Source organism: Bombina bombina, chromosome 7 (assembly GCF_027579735.1).
Source record: "Bombina bombina isolate aBomBom1 chromosome 7, aBomBom1.pri, whole genome shotgun sequence".
Lineage (NCBI taxonomy): Eukaryota > Metazoa > Chordata > Amphibia > Anura > Bombinatoridae > Bombina > Bombina bombina.
In genome coordinates this window covers 172,091,266-172,109,277 of record NC_069505.1, presented here as the reverse complement: position 1 = coordinate 172,109,277, position 18,012 = coordinate 172,091,266, and the positions used below count along the sequence as shown (strand labels likewise).

The 18,012-nt window shown below is 36.7% G+C and overlaps 1 protein-coding gene across 1 annotated transcript in view; it reads right to left on the bottom strand.

The window, feature by feature from the left end:
* Nucleotides 1-17,523, bottom strand: part of QSER1 (glutamine and serine rich 1) — a 368,580-nt gene extending 351,057 nt beyond the window's left edge. The window contains exon 1 of the mRNA XM_053720408.1: nucleotides 17,132-17,523. Within this exon, the coding sequence (XP_053576383.1) occupies nucleotides 17,132-17,235 (104 nt within the window). The 5' untranslated portion in view covers nucleotides 17,236-17,523. The remainder of the gene's footprint in view (nucleotides 1-17,131) is intronic.
* Nucleotides 17,524-18,012: the final 489 nt, after the last annotated feature.

The window sequence follows — 18,012 nt, the reverse complement described above, 5'->3', positions numbered from 1 at the left end:
CACAACAATGGAGATTGTAATTATGTTTTCTGAGAATGGGTACACAATAATAAAAAATAAACAAACAAATTACAAAACAAATAGAGTGGAATGAAAAATAACAATTGTCAATGCTGACAATAAAGAAAATATAAATAAAGTAACAATATCTGGTTTCAAACTGTGAAGTAAATTATAAAGGCTATCTTCTTAAAACAAAAGAAATACAATAAATATTCTAGAGTATAGAATTAATATAAATCATGGCTGCTCACAAGAGACCCATATACACAGATGTATTAAAGTCATACCTGCTACACTTACTTTAAAGATATACGGTTATGCAACCTCGTAGATATAAAATCAGAGGCTGCGAGAGAGAAAGAGAGGGACAGCGAGTGAGCGTGAGGCAGACGCAAACAATGCATGACCTACAGTTCCTGTTGAATATAATATGATAACGGTCATGGCTGTTTTCAGGGTTTGAGCTAGGCCTCAGTTCCAGGTAAGGGTAATTGTAGTTCTATAGGATTCAAAGACATTTTAGACAATAAAGTGCCTCCAACTCTGTGGCAACAGGATAGGGAAGGTCCTTTCTTGTTCCAGCATGAACGTACCTTGTGCACAAAACGAGGTCCATAAAGACTTGGTTTGACAACTTTGATGTGGAGAAATTTGTGTAGCCTGCACAGAGCCCCGACCTTAACCCCACTGAACACCTTTTGGATTATTGGAACAATATTTGCGAGCCAGAGCTTCTTGTCCAACATCAATGCCTGATCTCACAAATGCTCCTTTGGCTGAATGGGAACAAATTCCAAAATGCCACTGTTGCAGCCACTAAGTAGGGTCAACTCCATATTTAAGGGACAGTTTACCCAAAACTGTTCTCCCCTTTAATTTGTTCCCAATGATCCATTTTACCTGCTGGAATGTATTAAATTGTTGAAAGTCAATCCTAGCCTTTGTGAAACTCTAGGATTGACCATTGAAACAAATAAAGGGGACTTTTATTCATGAAGTATAAAACAACAAATCCAGCAATTTATACAAAATAACAAATCCAGCAATTACATTTATACAAAAACTTTTCATACATTTTATACTCTTCAGCTGGTATAACAAGTCACTGAACACATTAAGGGGGAAAATTTTTACAGTGCGCAGCCCCTTTCACACCAATGATTTTGGAATGAGATGTCCAATAAGTTCATATAGGTGTGATGGTCAGATATCCACATACATTTGGCCATACATTTCTACTAATCCACTTGTCCCAGATGAGTAAGAAATTGCAGAGGACAAGTAAAAAAAAAATGTGACTTTCTCCTATCTTTAACATAAAGTGCACTAGTAATTTATCCTTCTGGGCTAGTAGCTTTTAAGCCCTGACTAGTAAACTATAGTGATAGTTTGCCACTGCTGGTATAATGTATATGTATTTAAACATAGCATAAAGTTAAAAACATATGTTAAGAATGTTAAGATTCAGCACTAGAATAAGTTTCATCACATACATAAGTCAAACATCACTAAAATAGATCACATTCTTTAAAGTGGGGTCATCTTTGTTCTACAAGGCAATGAAATAAGTATCTTTTTTTAAACGGATTTGAGCAGCAATGTACACACATCAATGGATCTTGGAAGATAGAAGTTTAAAAGGAGCAATAAGAACCTGCAACTTTTAGATACTGATTCAATGTGTATATTAGTTTAGCTGTGTCAAATCCTATTGATTTACCTACAGATGTCATGGAAAATTCAAATAAGGTTAAGATCTTGAGTGCTCCTGGCGATGCCATTATAGGGGAGGGAAGGCTGACTGTGGGTATTTCACCTGTGCACCGCAAAAGATATTTAGTGCTGCTATGCAAATTCCGGGGGACCAATACACTAAAGCTCTCTGGGTCAGACAAGATTATATAAGATGACTCTTCAGTATTACTAGGCCCATCAGGAATCGTTTAAAGGGATTGTTTTCCTTGGTAACTGTATCTCATTAAAGGGACATTCAAGTAAAAAAAAAAAAAAAAAAAAAAAAACTCATGATTTAAATAGGGCATGTCATTTTAAACAACATTCCAATTTACTTTTATAACAAATTTTTGCTTTGTTCTCTTGGTATTCTTAGTTGAAAGCAAAACCTAGGAGGTTCATATGCTAATTTCTTAGACCTTGAAGGCCGCCTCTAATCTGAAAGCATTTTGACAGTTTTTCACCACTAGGGGGCGTTAGTTCATGTGTTTCACATAGATAACATTGAGCTCAGGCATGTGAAGCTCCTAGGAGTCAGCACTGATTGGCTAAAAATGCAAGTCTGTCAAAAGAACAGAAATAAGGGGGCAGTTTGCAGAGGCTTAGCTACAAGGTAATTACAGAGGTAATAAGTGTATTAATATAACTGTTTTGGTTATGCAAAACTAGGGAATAGGTAATAAAAGGGATTAGCTACCTTTATAAACAACACAAATTCTGGTGTTTACTGTTCCTTTAAGGGGAGTTCATTAATAGTTTTTATGTGAAGGTGAGAGGCTTGCTTTACAATATAGGGCTCAGTACAATAAACTTATGATTTCTGGAAAGTTTTTGAAAATTGGGCCCCGGGTCAACAGGGAGGCTGACACCATGAGGAAACGGAAAGCCAAAGTAATGCTCTGCTACACCACAGAGCCTGGTCAGTAGGTAGGCTGACATTGTGCTGGCCCAGGAAAGATGTGTAGTGCTGCGAAACTACTTTAAAAAAAAAGGCATATGACCAGGGATGCACCACGGGCGGATACGGTCACAGTTATTACCAATGCCAACTGTTTAGTGTACTGAATAGTAGCAGCAGTATCTGGGCTCAGAAATCTAAAATGTCAGATTTTTATATTATATTTTGTACACCATAGGCACCCAGACGTGAAAATCAAGCCCTGAAGTAAGGGCAAAATATTACCATGTGCTGAAAAACTACAAGCACACTATCCCAATGATAAAGAAAATTACAGATGATGAAATTATGAAAAAATTAAATGAATTGAATAAATAAAATGCTATAGAATGTAATTTCATCAGAAAGGCTTCCCAGTTTCCATGAAATACACAAAGCACTATGTAAATTATAGAACATGTTCCTAAATTCTGTCTGGTTTCCTAAATACTGGGAAAAAGTATGGATAATATCCATCCAAAAAAGATACATTAAAGTACATAAGGCATGTGTGAATAGCATTATAGGAAACTTATCCAACAGTATATTAAATATCAGAATTCTTAACTCCCTAATCAAACAAAATGTACTCAGGAAAAACCGAGCTGGCTTCATGCCAAATCACCACATAAAACAGACCCCATCTATATCCTGCACAACCTAATCAACCACCATGTACTCCATAAAAATGGTAAGATCTATGCATGTCTCATAGGGTTTTGAATAAATTCAGCACAAAAGGCGTATTCCTTATATTATGTGAGATTAGGATAAAAAGGAAATAAATATGACAAAAGTATCTACAAAAAAATAATATAAATACATTTCATTGGGGCAGTTGAGTTAAAAAGGGTTGCAGTCCAACTTTTCAAAATCTATATCAATTAGCCACAGCCTTGGGATTATCTAAAAGTACCAGGAAAAAAAAACTTTATTAAACATGGAGATCAAAACCTTAAATAGTTGTAAAAAGCCTGCTTCTCTTATCACGAAGCAAAGGCAACCTTATAAGCCTGGAAAACTACAGCTGCATGCGTAGATAAAACAAAAAAGTCATGGTGTTCCAGAGAAGACCCAAGAAAAACTTTAAAAATGTTAAAGCTCCAACTAAACAGTGTTTTGCCAGAAATGGAAGATATAAATACCTTGGCAAAATTATCAGCCCATCAGGAAGTTTTAACCTGGCCATAAGTAAGCCATAGGAGAAAGCATGGAGTTTGTACTTTACCATAAGAAAAAAAAAAAAAAAACTCATCTTAAACCCAAAAAAGAATGTGAATAAAAATCGTAGGGTAAAAACCAGCTAATAAAGAGTACATGTGCACACAATCTACAGAGACCGGGAGAATTTGAAAAAAGCATGGCAAACAAAAAAAGAGGCAGGATATGCCAATAATGTTACTGCAAGTAGTAAAAGATAAAACCATTTCAGCTGCAATGCACAAAATACATCAATGCAAGAGAAGATTACTTCAAAAAAATATCAACTAAGATGCCCATGTTTCGCTTTATTGATAAGAAAAAAAAGTGTATAATTATTGGAGAATAGGAGACCACAGTATTACTCAGATTAAAGGGACATTAAAGTTCAGGACACAACAAAAGTTACTACACCTCATGCTACTGATTTGTCTCCTGTGCCCGCAGTGCTCTTCGAAGACTCTAAATTGAACCCTTTACAGGTGCCAGTTGGTGGCATGCAGTATGAAAATGCAGATCATCATTTCGGCGCTTAGATATTCTTCCTCTCTGTGAAAGTGGTGAACGTTTACAAATTTGTGATGTAGTTTTTATACACACAAATAGTTATATAAAAAGGTATTAAAAAGGCCACATGTGGAATATAGAGTAATGCAGCCACCTAAAAAATGTGCAGATACCACTATGTACCATGGACGTTAACTCAAAGATCTGTGACTGAGCACCTCTTCTGCCACACAGTACAATTAGTTCTCTCCCCAGGACCATTTTAATTAGGTGCACCACACGGCTGATTTTACTGACAACCCAGCTACAATTTAAGCCAATATTACATTTTCCAATGGTTATTGCACAGATCATTAAATACATTTGTTAAATTATGCTATTAATTTGTGCCTTGGATAGCACATTATAATTTGACAAAGTATTAAACTGCCCCTCTCAGGCTACTTCATAATACCACCGCCTGGCAACATTTTCTGTGGAGAGCACTGGTGATGGTGGCACCTTGTACACAAAATGTGCAGCTTCACCAACCGACACTTATAAGGGGTTAAAATAAGAGAATGGCTTTAAAGAGAGCTGCAGGCACAGTTGGAAAACACTTAAAGGGATGGTTCACTGTAAAATTGTTTTTCTGTGAATGTGTTCCCCATGACTTGTTCTACCAGCTGCAGCATATAAAACACATGATTTATGCTTCTTTTTTGCAAAATAAATAGCTGCATTTGCTCTTTGAAACCATAGCCTATCAAAATACTTCATGCTTAAAGCTCCTTTATTTGTTTCAAGCGTTGCTGCACTGAGCTGTTTTGCTTTAGAGGTGACGTTTTCACCTCTTAGCCAATAGCCGTGGGGGAAATTTAGCTGGTCTCCCCTGTGGCGCCGGATTTCCCGAATGCTATTTGCTAAGAGATAGAAACGTCACCTCACAGCAAAATAGAATTCTGCCATGGGCTGTCTGAGCAGCTCAGTGCGGCAACGCTTGAAACAAAAAGGAGCTTTCAGCATGAAGTAGTTTAAACTTCATGAATGAAAGTTCCCTTTATTTGTTTCAATGGTCAATCCTAGCATTTCACAACTGCTAGGATTGACTTTCAACAATTGAATACACTCCAGCAGGTAAAATGGATCATTGGGAAGAAATTAAAGGGGTAGAAAGTTTTTGGGTACACTGTCCATTTAATATGAAGAAAGGTTAGCACTCACTATCACCTCCATACGAGGGCTCGACAAACCCAGGAGCCTGGGAGCCACTGGCTCCTAGAATATTAAACCTGGCTCCTAACTTTGTGGGTTATTCTCCATATGTCTATATACAAATCCAACTGTCTGGCTCCTAAAAATATGCCTGGCTCCTAAATAGTCTTACTGGCTCCTAATTTTTGAACATATTCGTCAAGCACTGCCTCCATACTGCATGTACAAAGTAGTAAAAGTGTCACTGTATAAACCCAAATAATAGTTCATAAATCAGGTGTATCTATAGCACCATGCAAATTCACAACATTTTTATTGGAACAATACGGTCCTGGTGACAACTAGCGACTTTTAAGATTTTAATTACTCTTAAATCATGCTGGCATGGTTAAGGGTAATTAAAACCCGAAACATCGGGGCGTGTCCAAGCTAAAATGGCGTGCAGTCGCACTTTTAGAAGCTCCAGCTTATACTACCTAAATTAACCATTATTTACTAGAGATTGATCGTTAATCATTAAATCTGATATTTCAAGACTCCTAACATGGATGACAGAGCAGCTGATTATACTGCCTCTTAAGTCTATTTCGGATATCTGAACTTTCCACCGGGTGAGGCCTTTTCTGGCGTACTACTGAGGAGCCACAACTTTCTCTACTAAGAACTAAGGCGCTGCAGTCTCTCTGAGGCGGCTGCACTCACCCACTCTACATCCATGCAGGCGCTTTGGGTAATCCTAAGGTCCCATCTTGCGGCATTTGAGACACGAATGGATCGACAGTTTGAGGACCTGAGGGGCCAGTGTAGATCCCTATGCAAGCCGATTGACCTAATACCCGCCGCTGACACGAACGACCTAGACAAGAAAAGTGCTGCTCGATCAATCCAGTGTGTAGAGCTGAGCGCTAAGAGGCTGCTATCGACCGCACAAGATAGCCCCAGCAAAACACGGCAATGTGAGTCGACTGGCAACACGAGGCGGCCTGCTTTAAATTTACCGGAGGCGCATAAGATGATGGTGCCTTCAGTCTCATTGAGGGGTGATGCAGCTGTCCCGCTTGGAGATATCGGAGACCCCTTTGCTTTCCGAGAGGACAAAGAAACAGCTCACTGGTGGTCTGCTAGCAATCACGGATATACAGGCACCCTGATAGTTCCGACTCGCAACACGGAGGTGTGTAGTCGGCATCAACACCAAAGCTTACATGTTGGATCCAGAAGATACAATCTCGCTACTCCGGCTGAGACCTGGGGGTTTAGGAAGAGAGGAGTGGGCTAAACTTATTCGCACTATTGGACTGATACCCCGGTATGATAGCTCCATCGTGACTATATGCCCACCCCAACCCTGATTTTCATTCTATTCCAGTTTTTTATTTAGTGGGTTTCTCTGTTATTTAACTTGCTTGATTTGCAGGACCTTAAATACGTCCTTCCCTTTTCTTAACTGAGAGTAACGGAGCAGATAACTGTTTCCTGTTTAACTTTTCTAAACAGACTTTTCTGATGTTACACACTATTTCATGTGTGTCAGTGTTGAACACCTTTGCATTTATCTACCATGGGATTATTTTTGTTGTAATGTTCCTAACCAGGTGCTCACCTCTATTAAGAAAAAACCCCTGTTTAATGTTTAATGTGTACATAATAGACAAATTTGGGAGGCTAATTTATCACTGCATCACACAATACATACCCATGAGACACTTGAATTTTTATCATCTTATTCCCAAGGTATTGCCAACTTCTAGTGTATGGCTCTTCATATTCTTTTGTAATCCACATTCACACTACTAAACAATATGAGACGTTAAATGTATAGAGCCAACATGGTAACTCTAGTTATTCAAGCCTATAGGTTATTTATCCTAGCTAAGTTTAACATTTGTACCCTACTCTCCAGCTTCATGTAAGAGCAACTCCCTATTCCTTTATCTACCAGCTACAGCAACCCAAGTGTACTAACCGTGTCTATATATGTTAGTGTGTGTATTGGTGTGTATGTATGTATGTGTATGTATGGGTATGTGTATACATGTGTTTATATATATATATATATATATATATATATATATATATATATATATATATATATATATATATATATATATATATATATATCCATGTTACTTCTTCCCTCAGAAGCACACAATAATCTTGCCTTCTACTACTGCATATCCTTTAATAGCTAGTCCTTAACACTAGCAATTTTTACCAGCTAACCTAGTAGATACCAGATTCTCATTTCTAGACTCAATCTGAAACGTGTGGGATTAGGATCCCCCGTATGAATAGACAGGTTACAGGTATATAGGTGTCTATATATTGGTTAACTATAGATGTTTTAGTGTGCTCTACAGATACCTCATAGAGCCATATTGTCCAGATGTAATACAGGGAGGGTTTTTGATCACTCTCATGGCCAATTAAGTAATATAGCCCATCATATCTCTTCTAAGCCCTTATAATTTAGGTAGTTACACCTTTACTATGTATAGATACTAGGCTCCTTGAGATGTTATAGTGTGCTAGTTTGTTTTATGAGGTTCCTCACTTGCCTTCTTAACTGTCTTAAGCCGCAGATTTCTACATGGTGCCTATTATAGAAACCCACTTCTGAGGCAATTTTACACACCCACAAAACATGATTAAAATAATTATAGGGCTTGTGAATACGGACATATGTTTTTGTCATAAGGTTTATACAGGCCTGAATAATACTTCTCAAACATTCTATGCAATTTAGATAATACAGTGCGTATAAGGTATTTGCATTATTTCCCATATGGATCAATCTGTTACCCAGCGCCTACTACTCAGGAAGGATATATAGCCCTAACCTATAGTATAAGATGATTTTATATTATGTACACACTCATAGAACTGTTGATAGATATCTACTACTCGATTCAACTCACAAGTTACAATTTAGTTATGTTTTAAAAGAGGGGCTAGATCTGAAGAGACCTAACATATTGATTTGGTTATATTATTTTATCGAGCTGTATCTGTCTCTCTACTAAACAACTTAGTATGCTTTTGCACTCTCATACCCTTCTTGCATAGTTTTATTGCAGATATTCTCATACTTACTCATCACATATGATGACCACAGACCATTCAATGACGAACTGCTTCTATGAACAACAGTAGGGATACCTTTTAGGTCAGAAACCCCCATATACTATAGCAAATTTTCCTTCTCCCTTTCCCCTTCATAGTCACCTTGTGTCACTTTTGGAGCACTGAACATTTCACAAACAGGGTTATATAATATCCCAAAATTGTCAAGACACTTCCGTCAACCTAAGGGTTCCCACTACTGTGATATCCCTTTTTATAATACATATATATATTACCTATAACACTACTCAGTAAGAGGGAACAAAGATAACTGCATTAGTATACCCTGTTAACTACATCTCATCTAAATGATAACCCTGTTAAGCTGAATACTAACACTCCTTATTATAGGGGCAGCCTTTCGCTATTGTGTCATTATGTATAGGTGTATATGTATTCTCTTGTCTGTATGTATGTGAGTAACTGTCCCGCTCTCAGGCTTACATCTATCCTATGTACATCATTGGAAGTGGACTAATTTCACTGTTTATCAACCATGTAGCTGGTACACTGCTTTTGCCTTACACTCCCTGGACACGTCCCCCTCTTTTCCCCTTTTATTATACAAGTGGCTCTTGCCCACTGCACCCCTTTCCCTAATATCTTATACAACAATAGTCCGAAGGTACTGCCATTTGATACAGCAATTACGATACATTTGGCCCAAGAGTGACCAACATAGCAGTTACTTCGCATTTATATACTAAAAGAAAAACGAGGTTCCATTTATGTTTGTTCAGTTCTTTTATTATTCTCGCTTCTATTTTAGATATTTATTGTTATAAAGAATGTCTGGTTTTACACTTTTCATGCATAGGTAATTATTCTTGCTTTACTGCTCTTTGTGTTCTTGAGACCTATGGATCTTGTGAAGTATACATGTGCAAATATATACTAGTTATTTATTACTTGGCCTAGACCTCTTTAGGTCTCCTATCCTTAGGTCTGTTATACTGTTATTAGCGAAACATATTTACCTGTGAGCATTAATATTCTTATCTGAGAAGTCAATGTACATTTCTTTATTATAAGTCTGACAAACTCTGTATTTCCTTTAATGTTGTATCACATAACAACCTCAATAAAAAACTGTTTATATAAAAAAAAAAAAAAAAAAATCCGAAACATCGGCAGTTATCACCAGGACCCTATTGTTCCAATAAAAATTGTTGTGAATTTGCATAGTGCTGTGGATACTCGTGATTTACAGGATGAAACATAGTAGTAAATATAGTGTTGTAGAGTTGTCCAACAGTTTAATATCCTTTTAAGAAAGGAAATCTCCTTATACACTTTAAGCCTAATAGACGGGAACGTCCCTACATTATCACATAGGGCATGATTATCAAAAATTTGCAGGCATGGAGAACGCAAAATCTTTGGGGGCTTTTTTTGAGCATTATGTTTCAATGTATGTGTTTGTCCCTCACATCAAGAGCCCTAGATAAACAGTGCACAAGCAAAAATTTGCCTCTCTAAAATTGAGTGACCGTGTAGCACTCACGAGACTTCTTAGATAATCTCACCAGAGCTTAGAGCTTTAGATCATCAGACCCATAATCCCTAAACAAAATAATTTGGAAACACTGATTTATAACATATCATGTCAGTAAAGTTGAACTAAACTGAAAGAAACACCCTGAGAGCCCAATTCTCTAAAGCTATCTGGTCTGGCAACATTATGTAAGAAGCCTTGATATTACTGTGAGGTCCCTCAAAGAATTTTAGAAAGACATATTTTATCTTGAAAGAAGGAGGTGACACACAAACTATAATACAATGCTAAAAAAAATGTTTTGCGTGATCCCTCTCCATGCTGGTGAATTTTTGATAAATCGGTCCTGAGAGACAGACATTGTAAGCTGGAAATTTTAACCTAGAAGCCCCAAGGCAGAACATACAGTGATGTGAGATGTCATTGCAGAAAATGCAGCATGTCTGCAGAAAAAACAGGACACATGCAGGAACTGTTAGCGCTTTAACTTTGTAGTGCTGCTCCACATTAGACAGTTCTCTTCAAACAGAGCTGTGCTCTGGCTGCACTGTGTCAATTTTCCTTAACACAGTGCATCCAGGGCAAAGTGCTGTTTGAAGTGAGCAGTCAAATATGCAGTAGCACTGCAAAGCAGCAGCACATTGCTTGTTGACTGGCTCTCAGATATTTCCCAGTCTGTTTATTCTAAATGTAAGAGCACTGCATCTTTTTATTACTACATTTCTATGTTAGACCAAGAGAAAAGGAAACAGATTTATTAAAATTTCTTTTCTTGTATGCAGCTAATTTGCAGCGCAATTTTCAACTACTGCACTATATATAAATCATTCAAAATTGCTTTATTCTTCAGTTAACCAACAAATTGGAATTGAACTGGTGCCTTAGTGTAACTGTCTAATTTAAAATTGTATTTTATTTAAAAATGACCTGCAGAAAATTTTTTGCTAAAAAAATCTCATCGCAGAAAGTAAAGAAAAGTTCTGCCTCTGGGCCTAGAAGTGCTAGACTCGCACTTCTGTTTACCATGGCTAATATGTAAAGGAGGGCCAGGCCATGATCCATCCGATATTTTATGTATTTATAAAGTCCTTTCAAAAGTATTATGTAGAATTCCATAATAATAATAATAATAATTGCAATTAAAAGGGGGAATATATATATATATATATATATATATATATATATATATATATATATATATATATATCATAAAGATTAAAATTAATTTAAAGGAATAATCCAAAACATAAGGAGACAAAAGAAATTAAAAAAAATATTTGAACATCACATCTGGTAGGATCTGTCAGCTCATGGACTGCCCTACAGATATAAAGCTATATTATTCTCAGTTCTAACTGATAAGCTACCATAGCACACATGTATTGGTCATTATTTTGCTGTTCCTCTATAAAAGACACCTTCAAAAGTAAGTAAAAAAAATATAAATAAAAAAATTAACTGTTAAAGAACAAAGCTACATTCTTACAAACAAAATGCAGACTTGTTATAAACGCGGTTGTCAAAACTAATTATTGCAATTACACCCACTGATTAACATCTCTGCCACATGTGAATAATGCTGTTTCAGAACCAAAATATTTTTTTTTTTTAAATTCCTTAACACATCTGATCACACCGTCAGGGCACACTAACATTTTATTAGAATCAGTCCTTTAGCTGGTGTTGGAAAGGAACTTGCTCAAATCCTGCGGGACTTGTCTGAACTCTTGAACTCTGGGGCAACATTGCCAGAGAGCTGCTATTTTTACTGTCACTGTCTACAAAATAAAGGCATTGTCTTTTGATTACTGTATTTATGCACAATGGCTGTGACAAAAAAAAAATAGGAGGAAATATTAATAATAAACTTAAATGTTCTGAACACTTTTAGACAAACCCTTGTGTATTTTAATTAAAGGGATGGTAGAGTCAAAACTAAACTTAAAGGGACACTAAACCCAAAATTTTTCTTTCATGATTCAGATAAAGCATGCAATTTTAAGCAACTTTCTAATTTACTCCTATTATCAATTTGTCTTCGTTCTCTTGCTATCTATATTTGAAAAAGAAGGCCTCTTAGCTAAGGAGCAAGCAATTTTTTGGTTCAGGACCATGGACAGCACTTGTTTATTGGTGCTGTCCAATCAGCAAGGACAACCCAGGTTGTTCACCAAAAATGGGCCGGCATCTAAACTTACATTCTTGCTTTTCAAATAAACATACCAAGAGAATGAAGAAAATTTGATAATAGGAGTAAATTAGAAAGTTGCTTAAAATTGCATGCTCTATGAATCACGAAAGAAAAAATTTGGGTTGTGTCCCTTTAAATGAATAGGATAGACTATAATATTTTAAACAACTTTCGAATGTGAATGTGTCTTTAGCTATCTGGCAGCAGTTTTTGCAGCAATGTTCAATGTTATACATACAAAAACTGCTGCCATAGACTGCTACAGACACTCTATGGCAGCAGAGCTTGCAACTATGTATAGCATTGCATAAAACAGTGTGGCAAACACTGCTGACAAATGGCTAGATAGACACATGCATGCTCCTGAGCTCACTTATGGCTACTTTTTAAGAAAGGATACCAAGAGAACTATGCAAAATTGTTAACAAGCATAATCTGGAAAGTTGTTTAAAATATAATGCCCGATCCAATTCATTGAAGTATAGTTTTGACTTTAGTGTCCCTTTCATGTAAATAAATCAGTCCATAGTTAAAGTAACAGTAAAGTTACCTTCATCTCGATGCAGAATATTATGCTTTCCTCAAAATGAATATGACTTTCATTCATCATTTTTTAAATTCTGAGTGTAAATAAAGTTATACCTGTTTTTACTCACTGTTTGACGGTCCGCAAATTCAACCCGAATGTTATTTTTTTTTTCCTGTGTGGATCACGTTTTTATATTAGCCTATTGATAATCTGGCCGTTAGCCGGCCGTCAATCAACGTCATCTGCCTCCTTTATGATCTGCGCATGCGCTAATTTTTTTTTGCTCATCTCGCAATCCACGCGCACTCCGGATTCGCCAATGCGTAATGTTATTATGTGGAAATTAACATAATACATATTAGGCTTCCTACAGACGTCTACAATTTTGACAAGCGATGATGAAATTACTTTTAACAAGCAAACAGTTATTAGTTACAAATACTGTACTATGTTTCCAGTCATTTAATGCATTCGCAATTCAGAACGGGTTCGCCGGTAAGCGCATGCACAGTAGAGAGGGATGTCGTGAACGCGCTTTAGAGAGACATATAGAGCGGGTGGGACCGCTCTATACGTCAAAGAACAGAAAAGCAGAAAATAAGGTTTGGGAGGAGTCAATAATGGAAACGGTGTGGAATTATAAATCTTTATATTTTGCAAAGTATAAATGATATAGAGAAAAAAGTTAGCGATTAGCTTATGTAATGATTAACAAATGCTTTAATGTGTTCCAACTTTGAAAACTTTACCTTCACTTTAAGTAAAAAAAATAAATAAATAATATATATATATATAAAAAGATACAACTTCGGTATAAATGATGGACACACAAAAAGCAAACAAGTAGCAGTTTGTTGCATTCAATCTCTCAAGTTATTTCAAAACCTAAATTAAAATAAACATTCTAAACTTTATGGCCAAGCAAATAAGGAAAGACTTTAAATCAGCTACATCTATTGGAGGAAAGAATCCCACTTTGAACACTACTTGACCAATAGAGTAAATCACAATGATAATAATGCATATTCTCAAATATATACAAATTCAAAGGTTTACGGTCACAAGCAGTACCGGAAAGTCCTACTTTTGCATAACTTGAGAAATTCTGCCTTTTCCTATATTTACTATTGAGTGGACTAGTAACTTTCTTCTGAAAATTATATTTTAGCTTTTTGCTAAAAGCATGTGCACTGCAAACTACCATAACTTCAATTAAAAGAGTATACTCCGGGATTTGTATTGTTTAAAGAGATAGATAATCCCTTTATTACCCATTCCCTAGTTTTGCATAACCAACACTGCTATATTAAAGGGACACTGAACCCAATTTTTTTCTTTCGCGATTCAGATAGAGCAGGCAATTTTAAGCAACTTTCTAATTTAGTCCTATTATAAATTTTGCTTCGTTCTCTTGCTATCTATTTGAAAAAGAAGGCATCTAAGCTTTTTTTGGTTTAGTACTCTGGACAGAACTTTATTGGTAGATGAATTTATCCACCAATCAGCAAGAACAACCCAGGTTGTTCACCAAAAATGGACCGGTATCTAAACTTACATTCTTGCATTTCAAATAAAGATACCAAGAGAATGAAGAAAATTTAATAGGAGTAAATTAGAAAGATGCTTAAAATGTCATGCTCCATCTGAATAACAAAAGAAAAATTTGGGTTCAGTGTCCCTTTAATATACTTTTTACCTCTGTGATTACCTTGTATCTAAGCCTCTGCAGACTGCCCCTTTATTTCAGTTCTTTTGACAGACTTACATTTTAGCCAGTGCATAACTCCACAGGAGTGAGCACAATGCTATCTATATGCCACACATTAACCAGCGTTGTCTACATGTGAAAAACTGTCAAAATACACTGAGATAAGAATAGGTAAAATAATGTATATTGTATTGTTTTTAATAATATATACAAAGTGTACATTTTTTTAATAAAAAAAAAAAGTTATATGCCCTTTTTATAAAAAGAATGACATTTACAAAACAGGGAAGAAAACTAAATTTCCCTTTGCAATCTTGAGTAAAAGTTGAGTGCTCTAAGTGAAGAAATTATTTTAAAATTTTCCATCTTGGTTGTCAATATACATTGCGTTATTATATGCAAAATTATATATTAAAGTAACAATAAAAATGAGTGAACTAAAACTGCTACTTCTGTGTACAGGAGCCAACTATAGAAATGACATTCCTGATCAATAAGCCTCCCCCACAAATGAATAACGTTCAGTGATAAATATAAATATATATATATATATATATATATATATATATATATATATATATATATATATATATATATATATATATATATATATATATATATATATATATTTTTTTTTTGTGAAACGCAAACATTTTCTTTTATGATACAGACAGAGCATACAATAAAAAAAAAAAAAAGTTTCCAATATACTGGTATTATAAAATGTGCTTTGTTCCCATGGTATTCTGTGTTGGAGATATCTAGGTAGGCATCTGGAGCACTCCATGGCAGGAAATAGTGCTGTCATCTAGTTCTCTTGCAAATGGTAACATTCTTGCTAAACTGCTGCCACATAGTGCTCTAGAAATGGGACGGTGTTCAATTGGATTCGGCGACCATGCCATCTGCACATGCACAGAAGTGCCAAAATCGCATTTTGGATGTATTTTTGCGTACAAACACATATCATCGAACGCATTCGTTTGCCAATGTCAGCATTTAGAAACATCAGATTTTGCAACCACTTACATTGCACATGTGTGCGCATTGCGGTCTTTAGAAATATGATGTATTTAGGGTGAGGGGCGAAAGTGTCTTGTTGGAAATTAGGAGGAATTGTAAGTAAACGAATATGGTGCAATATCTGGCAAGCAGTGGCCAAGGTCGGGTAAAACTAACCCAACAGGGACTTTCCAAGCTACCTCCCAGAGGCTAGAGACACTTTTTTTTTTTTTTTTTTTAACATTTTTGTAAACAAAACACACTTCCACCCCTCACCCTAAAGGCATCAGACTTCTGAAGACCATAATGCGCAGTGGCTACAAAATCTGATGTTCATAAATGCTGAACTAAGCAAACACATGCATACTTTGTGGTTGCAAAATCCGATGGTCGGTGTTCTGTTGAATTTTGCAAACGGTGACATATGCGCAAATATATGTCCGGAAAGAGATTCCGTCATCTGCACATGTGGTCGCAAATTCTGAAGGGTCGCAGAATCCAACAGAACACCAGCTCCTAAGCATAAATCCCTGCTTTTCAGCAAAATATACCAAGGAAACAAAGACAAATTGATAACAGGAAAAAATGTAAGAAAGTTGTTTAAAATAGCATGCTCTATCTGAATCATGAAAGAAAACAAAATGGTTTCTAATATGACAGGAAAAAAAGTCATAACTGTAAAACCTAGTATTCTATTCTTTCCCATTATAAAATATTTATATATATGAAGGCCCATCCATTCTGACAATATATACACACACCATGTATTATACATATGTTGTGAACAAAGGTAAACAGGGCAAAACTGCAAATGCATCCATTACCTTGCACAGTAAAAAGAATGCACTTCACTTCATGCTTTATAAACATGTGCTCCCCAGTAACTTTTGCTCTGTACTGTTTATACTGGAGGTGAAACCAGATACCGCAAAAGCAACTAAAATGCCAACACCAAAATAAACTACTTTGTTTATAAATGAAAGATCTTTATTTTTATCTACTGTATAAAATGGAGTTTAAGGAAGAGAGAAATAAAAAATGAAGTTCTGCTGATAGCAACCTGTGGTGCTGCAGAGCTGTCAGGCACAGTAAAGCTGTCAATTGTTTTATAATCAGACGGATGATCACCAGGGTATAGAGTGGGAAAGTAAAACAGATGCCTTCCGTAATCACCAGTAAGTGTGACAGTGTCAGGACCCAGACATATGTCAGCCCCTTTTCACCGCAACGTTATAAACACGGATCGAGTGTTGGGGAGAGGTTGCCAGTCTCATGCGGCCTGCAGCTCATGCTGCCTCCTCGGCCTTTGCTGGCTGCTATCCCCGTGCACCGCTCCGGGAGCCCCTCCCTATCTGGTTTTGGAAGCCTGTGTGTAATGTCAGACCTGTTGTGGTTTGTGTACACTAAGGTGGGGGAAGCCCTGGTCATTATACAATAAAATAAATCATAAAGGCCATACATCCCCAGACTTTCCTAAAGCACCTCCCCCAATAGAGACCACGCCTTACCTGGGCTTGATTCCGGCCGCGCTCCGCTCATAGGCCCAGGCGGCTGGAGATGTAGGAGCCAACGGGTCCGTAAAGGTGGGAGTCGGGTAATTCCTGTCCATCATGAAGAGGCTGCTGTTCCTCCAATGCAGACCGTTCAACCGCTCACATAGTAGTCCCCGGTTAGCGAAAGTGACGACGCAGTAGGCTGTATTATGGCGGCGACGGGGGATACCTCAGGCTCTTACTCCCTGGAATAGCAGGGCATGCTAAGCCTGGAGCTGCTCCCCATGTTGGTTTATTTCCCAGGATGCATCGAGTATGGCACCTCCTCCATCTCCCCCTTCTGGTAACATAGGCCTAGGACAGAGTGTTAGGCCGCAGCCGTCAGTGACAACATCTGGAGTAACGTCACCTTCTCCCAGCACTCAGTGGGTGTGTTTGTGTAAGAAACCAAGGGGCTGTATTCATTCATCTAAGTATAGAAGCGCCCCCCACGATGTTATAACGTTATGCATATAGATATAACAAAAAGTTCAATTTACTAAAACATCATTATGGAAAAAAACTTTCATTTTAATTATGCAAAAAATATAATACTGTAAACCATGCAATTATGTATGTGTGTATAAATAAATAGAGAGAGAGACAGTGAGTATGGCTTTTGAAAATCATATGCAGCAAACAAAATGTTAAAGGGACAGTCTAGTCAAAAATAAACTTTCATGATTCAGATAGGGCATGTCATTTTAAACAACTTTCCAATATACTTTTATCATCAATATTGCTTTGTTCTCTTTGTATTCTTTGAAAGCTAAATCTCGGTAGGCGCAAATTGATTGCTAAACCTTTGACGGGGGTCTCTTATCTCAGTGTACTTTTTATTATTATTATCAGGTATT